At 50.8% G+C, this 11,900-nt stretch overlaps 1 protein-coding gene across 1 annotated transcript; it reads left to right on the top strand.

Moving 5' to 3' along the window:
* Positions 1-1,221: 1,221 nt before the first annotated feature.
* Pigt (phosphatidylinositol glycan anchor biosynthesis class T) lies at positions 1,222-10,865 on the top strand. The gene is made up of 12 exons (XM_046433724.2): positions 1,222-1,451; positions 1,629-1,806; positions 3,992-4,119; positions 4,418-4,518; positions 4,684-4,770; positions 5,314-5,401; positions 5,510-5,607; positions 5,698-5,863; positions 6,836-7,036; positions 8,882-9,047; positions 9,160-9,243; positions 10,007-10,865. The coding sequence occupies exons 1-12, from the start codon at positions 1,265-1,267 to the stop codon at positions 10,257-10,259; spliced, it is 1,737 nt and encodes a 578-aa protein (XP_046289680.1). The 5' UTR covers positions 1,222-1,264; the 3' UTR covers positions 10,260-10,865.
* Positions 10,866-11,900: the final 1,035 nt, after the last annotated feature.

Below are 11,900 nucleotides of genomic sequence, written 5' to 3'. Positions count from 1 at the left end.
ACGCACAGGGCCCTTGGTTCAATCCCTAGCACCACCAAAACAAACAAAAAAACTCAATGTGCACTTCAGACATGCACATCTCACTGTATGTGAGCTTTTTTGTTTTGTTTGGGCTCTAGGGATTGAACCCAGGAGCACTTATTACATTCCAGATCCTGCAAGTACATAATTTCTAACCCTAGCAATGACTCTGAAAGTAGGTCTCTCTATTTTGCAGATGAGGAAACATCTACATCCCCATTTTATTTTATTTATTTATTTGAGACAGGGTTTCCAGGGCCTGGCCAAATTGCTGAGGCTGGCTCCCAATTTGCCATCCTCCTGCCTCCAATGTCACTGGGATTGCAGACATGATTCCCTCAAACCCAGACACATACACACCATCCACCCCTGCTGCCCACTGCCACCCACCGCCACTGGCCCTGTAGGTGAGCTTTACATCAAAAGAAAAATGTACATGGCTGGCTGGGGATATAGCTCAGTGGTCTAGTGCTTCCTGCTAGCTGGAGGCTCTGACTTCAACCCCCATTCGTGTATGTGTGTGTTTCGGGGTGGTGAGAGAGCTGGAGAAAGAAAAATGTGAATACTGAACTCATTAATGATATGCATTCTGAACTATTTAGATAGAAATATACTAATGTCTGGTTATTTTGAAACGCATTAAAACCAGATGGATTAATGGATTCTAGAAAGTTATGTGATCAAGTACAAGAATGGTAAAATGTTAATAGTGTCGCCTAGGTGAGGGGGAAACAGGTGCTCATTCTTTCAATTTTGCTGTCGGTTAGAAATTTTTCATACCAAATAACCAGTTAGTTATTTGGGGATTCTGCAGCAAAACTGTCCTCTGAGGAGGTAGGTTTGGATCAAGCAAATCCAGACAATCTGAAGCCGAGGGCAGCCCAACCCCAGCTGCGTGACCTTGCAAAAATAATGGACCTTTTTCACTGTTTCCTTAACTATCAAGCGGCAAGGCCGCGCTCCGTATTATTAAGCACTTTCTGGTGGGTGGAAACACCTCGAAGTGGACGGGTCCTCAAGCCAGCCCCTAGCCCCCTCACCTGCCCATCCCCTCCCGCGTCCTCTCGGTCCCGGACACCCCTCGGCCCAGGAGGAAATCACTTTGGCTCTCGGGGCGGTAACTGTGGCAACCGTACCCCAGCTTCCGGGACTGAACCGGAAGTCACTTCTCACACGCTCTTCTTATTGGTCGCCGGCCTTTCGTGGGAGCGGGCGCCGCTGGGAGGTGGAAGCGGCCCCGGGCATGGCGGCCGCCGTGCCGCTGGGTTTGCTTGTGCTGCTGCTCCTGGGGCCTGGCGGTTGGGGCCATGCAGAGCCCCCACGCGACAGCCTGCGGGAGGAGCTCGTCATCACCCCGCTGCCCTCCGGGGATGTAGCCGCTACGTTCCAGTTCCGCACACGCTGGGATTCGGAGCTGCAGCGGGAAGGAGGTGAGAGGGTGAGGTCTGGCCGGAGAAAGGTTTCTGTGGCGCCTGCTCTGTTGGGAAGGCGGGGCTCATCCCTCGGTGGAGTTCTGGACCCTGGGTGTGGGCCCTATGCGTGGGCCACACAGGTAAGGCTCTCGATTAGGCGAGGGGCTCACCACTCACCTGCTTTCTCTCCCCCAGTGTCTCATTACCGGCTCTTCCCCAAAGCCTTGGGGCAGCTGATCTCCAAGTATTCTCTGCGGGAGCTGCATCTGTCATTCACGCAAGGCTTTTGGAGAACACGCTACTGGGGGCCACCGTACCTGCAGGCCCCATCAGGTGCAGAGCTCTGGGTCTGGTTCCAAGACACTGTCACTGAGTGAGTGTCTACTTTGCGTCCTGTTGCATACCATGGAATGTGGCAGGGAAAGATGTTTCATTCTGCCACTGCTTGGGCGTAAGAATTCCAGTGGACTGCGACTCATGGGACTGGAGCTGGCTTTGGAAGTAACAAATGGGATTATCTTTGAGTGGCCTGCTTTACTTTGCTGAATAAACTTACTTCCCCTAATTCTTTCAGACTTGAGGCAGCACATATGTATCCTTACAGAGGCAATAGATGGTGCTTTTTGAATGTAAGTCTGTAGAAACCTGGCGAACTGATTACCTTTTTAAAAGGTGTTCATATTTTCATATTCATATTCAAGTACCATCAAAATAATAAGGCCAAACAAAACATGTTTGTGGGCTAGAATTGACCTTCAGGATGCTAGATCTCTGTGTTAGAGGAATTGCTGTTTGGTGGGGTTGGGGGTGGGGCACAGGCACATCCAATGACTGCTGTGGCAGTTCTGTTAAGAGTACAGCCTTTTTTGGTTGCAGAGATTGCATGCTATGCATGGGCCACACAGATAAGTAAATTGGTAAAGGTATAAAAACATTGATAGAGCCAGGCACTGTGGCACATGCCTGTAATCTCAGTGTCACTGAAGGCTGAGGCAGGAGGATTGGAAGTTCAGATTCAGTCTCAGCAACTTTGAGAGGCCCTAAGCAACTTAGTGAGACCCTTTGTTCTGAAAACAAAACAAAACACCCAAACAAACAAACAAACAAGGGCTGGGGATGTGGCTCAGTAGTTAAGCACCCTTGGAAGCTTGCAGACAGGAACACTTTGAATTTTCCTTGGTACTCCCCCCAAAAAAATTGGTAGAAGCATAGGAATGAGAATTATAAAATGAGTGTGGCAGACCTAAGAGCTTGTGTGACAATCTGAAAAGGACAGCCATCACCTATGATTTGTTGCCATGTAGCAATAGAGGCTTAATGTGGTCAGACTCATTAAGCAAGAGATACCAGAATTTAATGTGAAAACTGACATATTTAAATATCAAAAAGTAATTTAAAATTTTTAATAATGCTATTTGGGTCAGTGTTGTGCACTTTCAATAAAGCATGGTTAAGGAGAGTTTGGATAAAACTTTCAGGCTTCAAGGATTGGAGTAATGGAAAAGTACTGAACAAAGGATTATCAAAAACTTCAGTTGGTAGAATGCTTGCCTCAAATGCACATGCCCCAGCACCACAAAACAACAAAACTCCACTACAGCACCAAAGCAATCTTAGACAAGGAGCAAGCAGTGATAGCCCCCACTCCCCACCCCACACACAATTGGCCAAAGTTTTTGCTCTTGCCTTGACTCTGGCTCCCTTGCCTTTACTGCTCTGTTGTCACTGTCTACCCTCGGTGATAATTGCCTATGATATTAAGCTGAAGTTCAGAATTCTAGTGCTTATTGAATGTTATGCTTTTTATTATTTATCTAGAGAATAAATCTCTTAATATTTCTATAAGAAAAGATACCCAATTTAATAGGAATAGGTGTTTTCCCCTTGTTCAAGGAGATTTTTGGATATAAGACTTCCCACCTGAGGAGAGGACCAGGACTTACCTTCCTGCCCCTAGTATTCACAGGGCAGACTCTTGCTTTGCCTGACTGAGCACACTCGGGGAGGCTCAGTGAGCTGATGTCTGCTCTGAAGTAATAGAACACTCTGCATGGTACTGTGGAAAGTGCAAAGATGACCCACACTAGTTCTTGTCAAATTGCACACTGCCTCGTTGAGGGGAAAAGGTACTTAGGACAAGATACTACTGATAACCAGGCCGTCTCCCAGAGTGGACCTTGGATGCTCAGAACTACAGCAGCACAGAGGAGGCTATGCTTAAGGAAGGCCGGAAAGGCTTCCTGGATGAGGGGCCAGGACGCCGAACCTGAAAGATGGGCAGAGAAGAGTGAGGAGGGCAGTCCTAGGCAGGAATCCACCTGAGCAGAGATCCATGGTGATGAGGGCTGTCCAGAGGAGAGAGGACGAAGAGGCTGGGCACAGTGAGGCCAAGAAGTGGCTGAGCCGGGCAGGGATGTTGCTCTGACTCTATCCTCTGGCCTGTCTAATGATTGAGAATCCAGCCTCCTTTTACCAAGGGTTTGGTGGCTTGCTGCAGGCTCTGGGTAAGGGAGCCAAGGCAGCCCTGTGACAGTGATTGGGTTTGTGTCTCCATCCAGTGTGGATAAGTCCTGGAAGGAGCTCAGTAATGTCCTCTCAGGAATCTTCTGCGCCTCTCTCAACTTCATCGACTCCACCAACACAGTCACCCCCACAGCCTCCTTCAAACCCCTGGGGCTGGCCAATGGTGAGATAGTCCCTGCAGTCCTCCTTCCTGGAACCTCTGCCCAACCTTCTCCTCCTTTCTCCTCAGTTTCTTCCCTCCTCAGCCTGGGCTTGATCTAAAATCCCTCCAATGTGCAGGTCTCTGGAAACTCTGCTCTCTCTGTCCCTACGTTGCTTCCCGCTGCCCCAGGGGTCAGTGAGACTGTTTGGATGGTGGTGCTAGAGAGGGGTGTAGAGAGCAGGGGTGGTCTCCCCAGTCTCTGGAGTGGGTCCTGAGGGGCAGGGCCCCAGGCCTCCCTGACAGTATCTATTTCCCTCAGATACTGACCACTACTTTCTGCGATATGCTGTGCTGCCGCGGGAGGTGGTCTGCACTGAGAACCTCACCCCATGGAAGAAGCTCTTGCCCTGTAGTTCCAAGGTGAGGCCAGAGTGGTCTTAGTGTGGGTGGGAGCCCCAGAGAGGGGACAGAATTGGCAGTGCCCGTTTGTAGCCTGGTAGCCAGGGGGCATTTAAGAGAACTGGTGCCCCATGCCAGGTGCTCCATGTAGGTCTCTGACCTTTCGTCTCTTCTTGCCTTGTCTAGGCAGGCCTCTCTGTGCTGCTGAAGGCTGACCGCTTGTTCCACACCAGCTACCACTCCCAGGCAGTGCACATCCGCCCTGTCTGCAGAGTAAGTCAGTGGAGGAAGAGGGTGACCACCATATGGGGGCTCTGAGAGAAGGTGTAGGTACAGATGTAGCCCATTGTCTGGCTCTGGCTGAATGAGAAGTAAGTGGCAGATATGATAATCATGTGGGGCATTGTCCATGCACCAAGGAAACTGCGTGGTTGCCAGGCGAGTACTCAGTAAATCTTTATCATGGAGCATTGTGGTTAGGAACAGAGCTGTGTGAGTACAACTGCTGGCCCCGTGCCTTGCCAGCTGGCATGACCTTGAGTGAGTCATTCTGTTTCCCTGAGCCTCGTTCTCTTCTCTGTGTGTGAGAATGGTAGGAGAATCAGCTCCTGGGCTGCTGTGACAGTTCATCAAAGTGATGCACAGAAAGCTGTCAGGGTCTGGCTCAGGGTCAAGTGCTCAGTAGTGAATGGGAGCAGATCGATAGATGTGAATATGCATGCACAGATGAGGGTTGTGTCCGATTCAGAGTCCTTGAGGCTGTGTGGTTGGATGAGAGTGAGGCCCCTCACTGCTGCCATCTGGCCCCTGTGGTAGAATGCGCGCTGTACCAGCATCTCCTGGGAGCTGAGGCAGACCCTTACGGTTGTATTTGACGCCTTCATCACAGGGCAGGGGAAAAAAGGTAAGCTGCCCTGGCAACTTGTCTCCACCTGCCCACCCATCCCTACCCTGCCTTATCTGTGTGGCCACCCTTACTAGGCCCTGCTCAGCCCTGCTTTCTGATCCTCAGACTGGTCCCTCTTCCGGATGTTCTCCCGAACCCTCACAGAGCCCTGCCCCCTGGCTTCAGAGAGCCGAGTCTATGTGGATGTCACTAGCTACAACCAGGTATCGAGGTCTCCAGCTACACCCCCTCTCCCCAGGGCCAGCCTGCCCCTCTGCTTGCTTCTCAGCCCTTTGTGGCTTTTGTATTCCCAGGACAATGAGACACTGGAGGTGAACCCACCCCCTACCACCACATACCAAGACGTTATCCTTGGCACCCGGAAGACCTATGCTGTCTATGACTTGCTTGACACAACCATGATCAATAACTCCCGCAACCTCAACCTTCAGCTCAAGTGGAAGAGACCCCCGGAGAATGGTGAGTGGGCACGTGGGCAGGCCACCAGGGCCCCCAAAGGCTAGAGGGATTCTTTCTCCTAGGGAAACACTCACTGTCCTGTCTTTGCTAGAAGATCTTAGGGCAGGCAGGGGGCAAAGAAGGGAGGACAAGAGGTGGGAGGTAGACATGATCAAAGCATGACATACGTGTTGGAAGTGCTGCAGCAGAGCCTCTCAATCTGTATAATTAATGACTTTATAATCATTTTTAGAAGTCATAGGGTTGCTGGGCATTGTGGCACCGTCCTATAATCCCAGCAATCCAAGAGGCTGAGACAGGATTGCAAGTTTCAGACTAGCTTCAGCAACTTAGTGAGACCCTGTCTCAAAAATAAAAAGGACTGGGATGTAGCGCAGTGCTCCAGGGCCTGTGGGTTCAATCCCTAGAACCCCAAACAAAAAAAGAATCCCATTAAGACCAGATCTCTGGGGTCATGTGTTCCTGTTCTGACTGCAGCTCTTCCAAGCTGTGTGACTTTGGGCAGTTCCTAACCCTGTATTCAACTGCAAAACAGGGACAGTAGTACCTGGTGGATTGGATGTGATACTTTACATGTGAAATGTGGAGTTCATTCATGTATTCATAGGTATTTTTGAATTTGTGCCATGTGCCTAGATATAGAATGGTAAAAAAGAGGACGCTGCATTCAAGAAACAATATGTGTGGGACAAGGGAGGCATCAGTTCCTTCGGACCCTGTGCAGTATTACCCAGGGAACCGGAAGGATGTCCTGAGCACACCTGGTTTGGGTTGGAAGGGGGCACAATGTTGGGCACATAAGCACTTTGTAGATAATAGTAATCCGGTTGTCATCTCTTGGGGGCCCAGGCAAGAGGGGTGATTCCAGAGCCCAGGTTTTCTAGTTCTAATGGCAGGACTTTTCCCCATCTGCTCCCTGGCTTAGCCCTGACCTTGTCTTTAGGAGCTAACAGGTGCTTCTTTTCTCTGCAGAAGCCCCACCAGTGCCCTTCCTCCATGCCCAGCGCTACGTGAGCGGCTATGGGCTGCAGAAGGGGGAGCTGAGCACGCTGCTCTACAACAACCACCCCTACCGGGCCTTCCCGGTGCTGCTGCTGGACACCGTGCCCTGGTACCTACGGCTGTATGTGCACACCCTCACCATCACCTCCAAGGGCAAGGAGAACAAACCAAGTGAGGAGCTGAGTCCCAGCCAGACCCCCCAGCTCATTTCTCTCCAGGACCCCAAGACTCTCATTTTTCAGGGTAGTTCCTGAAATACCTCTGAAGGCCTGCACAGGCATGAAGAGTTAGGAATCATATGGAAAATGGAGCAGAAAGCCTCAGTGTGTCGTATTTGGAAGTTGCTTATAAAGCAATATAATGAAAACACGCAGCACTGGTGATTCTTGATAGCACAGTCTGAGGGCAGCAGCTTCCTGATCTTTTTCACTGACTTTCTCTTCCTGGAGCCTTGGGCACATCCTTGTGTTCCACGATGACTCACAGCCTCATTAAGACAAGAAAGAGTTGGCAAGAGAAATAGGTCTTGGAAGCTAAGAAGATGGCAGAGCTCAGGGAGATGGCTTTCACCTCTTAGGAGGGTAAAGAGGTGCAGATTTAAAATTTAGTTTTTACTTTCTGAGGAGATGTTGATATGTGCTGAGTGCTTTCTGTCAAGTGTCCAGCACAGGCTCATTCAATGCCCTTGTTTTTCCTTCATGTTGGGGGAGATTGATTTAGGAACAGGCTGTATCGTGTCCCAATGAAAAACTAAAAATCTTTAAATAGTTCTGTTGCTTCCCATAATTTTAAACCTCTTTTTGCTTATTTTCAGCATCATTATTTGTGCCATCTTCACAATATCAATTTCAAACATCCTCCCCAGATATTTTGTTTGGGGTTTTGCCTTTTACTTTGGAGAACTTCAAACACGTACTGCTAGTGTGACAAACTCCCCTCCACCCATCACCCAGCTTCAGTGGTCCCCAGCTGCCTGGCATTTATATTCATCTTTCTCCTCTTTTTAATCTTTTTTTAAAAAAAATACCTTTATTTTGTTTATTTGTTTTTATGTGGTACTAAGGATCGAATCTAGTACCTCACTCTGACACTGAGCCATAACCCAGCCCTTTTTTTTTTTTTTGTAATAAGTTGGTTTGGTTATTTTTTTGCTGACACTTGTTAAATAAATCTTAGATGTCGTGTCAACTCATCTTTAAGTATTCAGAAAAAGGACTTTCAAAAACCATAACCGTATCATTAACACTCCTGCTTTCCCCTCTGGTCTTAAACATAACCTTGTATAATTGTTCATTTGAATTGGGATCTAAACAAGGTTCTTGCATCACATTTGCTTAATGGGTCTCTTAAATGTCTCATTTTTTAAAAAATAAACTTGAGAGTTTTAGGTTTAGAGAAAAATCGAGCAGAAAGTGCAGAGTTCCCCTCCTCCTCTCCTTCCCGATTTCCCTTCTTATTCCCGTCTTGTGTTTGGTGTGGCACACTTAAGTCTCTCTAATCTCGAGCAGTTTGCTTGGCTCTCTCCACCCCCCCCCACCACCCCCCTGCCCAGTGCAGCGTGTTTGTTGGAGGAATGAGGTCATTTGTGGTACAGAATGTTCTACATTCTGGATTTGTCCTTGTGCTGGTATTCAACATGTCCCTCCATCCCCTACATTTCTTGTGCATTGGTGATTAGATTTAGAAACTTGATTAGATTTTTGTCCCATATTTTTGACAAGAATCCCCAGGTGGTCCTGTGAATTTCCTTGCATCAGCATTAGGTGTCTGCACCCCAGTTTTAGGGATGTGGAGAGTGGGTAGCAGCCTGCAGCATTCCTGACCCATCCAGGACTGCTTCCTGGGAATGTGCTCTCCCTCTCTGAGACCTTGCTTCTTTCCCTACCTGCCTGGCTTCCGTGATCCAAAGCCCACCTCTTAGGCATCCAGATTGTGGCCCTCAGGCAAATGGTAGGAACAGGTGTGGGTAGGAGTCTGACCCAGGAGTGAGGGATGGTGGACCTTTGTCTGTCTCAGGTTACATCCACTATGAGCCTGCCCAGGACCGGCTGCAGCCCCACCTCCTAGAGATGCTGATCCAGCTCCCGGCAAACTCAGTCACCAAGGTCTCCATCCAGTTTGAGCGGGCACTGCTCAAGTGGACTGAGTACACCCCAGACCCCAACCACGGCTTCTATGTCAGGTGAGATCCATCCCCACAGGCTGTCCCCCACCTTCCTGATCTGCCCTATGCCACTTACCCCTTTGTCAGGGAACCAGTGAGGAACATGAGCCATGTCTCTGCTTCTCTGCAGCCCATCTGTCCTCAGCGCCCTTGTGCCCAGCATGGTGGCAGCCAAACCAGTGGATTGGGAAGGGAGCCCCCTCTTCAACACCCTGTAAGTGACCAGGCCCTTCTGATGCACTGCCCTCAGCTGCCTGCTGGGCATTGCGCAGGTTCCTCTTCCAAAGTAACGTGTAGGTTCCACCCAATGCTAGTGAAAATTCCAGCAGTCCCTGGTTCTTGTAAAGACTTTATAAAATGGTCCTGAAGTGCTTCTAGAAGAGAAAGCAGGTGACAGTGGCAGTGCTTCAGCCCTCATTTCCTCCCTGACTCTCTTGAGTGGCTGTCCAATGCAGCACCTCCCAGCTGTTTCAGAGCACATCAGGGAAACAACAGCGAAGAAATCAGCCTTGTTCCTCTCCTCCCTGTGCCACAGTCAGAGCGGAGACTGTTCTGGAAGGGATAGATGGAGGGTGTTTGGGGAGCAGCCCGTGGGGTTATTTAGGAACTTCTTTAAGGAGCATCATTTAGGCTGAGGCTGGGCTCAGAGAGGCAGCCGCGCACCGGCAGGCCCAGGCCCTTTCCTCCTGGGCAGCACCTGGCGGCTCTCCTTTGATGAGGCTGTCCTGTAAGGTGCCTTCGGTTGAAAGATTTTGAGGCTCAGCAATTTAGCGAGACCCTGTCTCAAAATAAAAGATTTTTTAAAAAGGGGCTGGGGATGTGGTTCAGGGGTTAAGCACTGCTGAGTTCAATCCCTGGTATTAAAAAAAAAAAAAAGATTTCAAGGCTGAGAGAACCTTGGTGCACTGGCCACCAAGGCTGCGAATGACCTTGGGGGGAAGCACCCCGTCCTGCTTCAGCACTCCTGCCCTGCCCAGGTTCCCAGTCTCCGATGGCTCCAGCTACTTCATACGCCTCTACACCGAGCCGCTGCTGGTGAGCCTGCCGACGCCCGACTTCAGCATGCCCTACAACGTGATCTGCCTCACGTGCACTGTGGTGGCCGTGTGCTACGGCTCCTTCTACAACCTCCTCACCAGAACCTTCCACATCGAGGAGCCCCGCACTGGCGGCCTGGCTAAGCGCCTGGCCAACCTCATCCGCCGTGCTCGCGGGGTCCCCCCACTCTGAGACGTCCCTCAGCAACTGCAGCTGCCGTTTGTCTCTGGGATGGGTGGTGACCCCAGGGTTCTTCCGTCACTTGCTCTCCTCAGAGTTGGCTTTTGAACCAAACTGCCCCAGACCAGGCCAGGGTCTAGAGCTGGGCCCTCCAGTATAATAGCCGTGAGCCAAATGTGGCATTGAAATTTAAATTAAACTAAAAATGTGTTTACTCAGCTGTGGTAGCCACACTTCAAGTGCTCAGTAGCCAAAAGGGTTAGTGCCACTCCATTGGACCGTACAGAACTGTGTTTCTGTCATTGCAGAAAGTTTGGTTAGGGAACCAGGCGTGGTGGCATGTACCTGTGATCCCAGTGACTTGGGAGACTGAGGCAGAATTGCACATTTGAGGCCATCTGTGCAATTTAGCAAGACCCTGTTTCACAGTACAAAATAATAAGGACTGGGAATTGGCTCAGTGGTAGCATACCCCTGGGCTCAGTCCCCAGTACTGCGCGCGCACACACGGTTCTGTTGGTGCGGTACTGGCTTGGGTAGTAGAGTCTGCTGGAGAGTTTGTATCACTGTGGTGGTGGGATTTACTGACTGTGGAATAAAGATGGCTACTCTTCTGGTTCTTTGACTCCTCTCCTTAAGGCCCTGGATGAGTTAGGGACTAGGGCTTGTATGCTGGGTGACCCAACAGGACCTCCTACCTCCCCCACCCCACTGTCACCAGAATGCCGCTGTCTCCTCATCTGCTCCTGCTTCTTGCCTGTCTCTCTGATGTGATTCCCAGAACTCCCCCGGCTTGGCTGTTAGTATTTCTATAAGCATAATCCCTGACTGAGTCATTCTGTCCTTGGTTGGGGGTGGGATGGAGGGGTGGAGGGGTCTTAAGAACCAGTCCTGTCACCAGGGCAGAGGGTAGAGGCAGGAGTGGCGCTCTCACCTTGGTGTGCCTCAGAATCACTGGGGTGCTTGCAAAGTAATGTGGCCCAGGCTTGGAATATTTAGCAGGCTCCTCAGGAGCTTGTGCTGTGGGTGGTCCTTAGACCACCCACGGGGTGTGAAGCCCGCCCTGCCCCCTCCTTACGCAACCAAATCCCTGTAAAACGCGTCCCTGGGCAGTGGCCTCCCCCCGCTCTGCCTTCCATCTCCCTCTGACATGTGGGCGTCATCCTGTCAGGAAGCTTGGGGTTCCCCTCCACCCCGACCACTGAGTTCCCCTGGGTGGCAGTTTGGCCTAGGATGCCCCTCGACTGCCTGTTTGCTTTTACAAAGCCAGATGGCACCCTGCTGCTCCTGGGGAGCCCCCTCCCGCTGCAGCCTGCTGCCAGAGCCTCTGCTCCCTGAGCCCCACCTGCCCTCTGCACACTCCTATCACCTGGCTTCCCTTAGACGGCTTCCTGGAGGCTCAGGGCTGTTCTTCCTCAAGTACAATCAACCCGCAGTGGCACAGGCCGAGTGGGGTGTGCTTTGCTGGCCTGGGGAGGGGGCGGGGCTCTCCGGAAGCTCCCCTGGGCAATGCTGCTGTGGAGGTAGTGCCCGGGCTTCTATAGAAACCGCATGGGCGCTTGGGTTGCCTTGGAGGGTTTTCTGCAAGCCCCCAGAACGGAGGCCATGATGCTTGTGTGTGCATGTCTGGGGAGGAAAAGTGGCCTGCTCTTC

Source organism: Marmota monax, unplaced genomic scaffold (assembly GCF_021218885.2).
Source record: "Marmota monax isolate L192 unplaced genomic scaffold, Marmota_monax_Labrador192_F-V1.1 WCK01_AAM20220418_F8-fsc00014, whole genome shotgun sequence".
NCBI classification, from domain to species: Eukaryota; Metazoa; Chordata; class Mammalia; order Rodentia; family Sciuridae; genus Marmota; species Marmota monax.
This window is presented reverse-complemented; position numbering and strand designations above follow the sequence as displayed.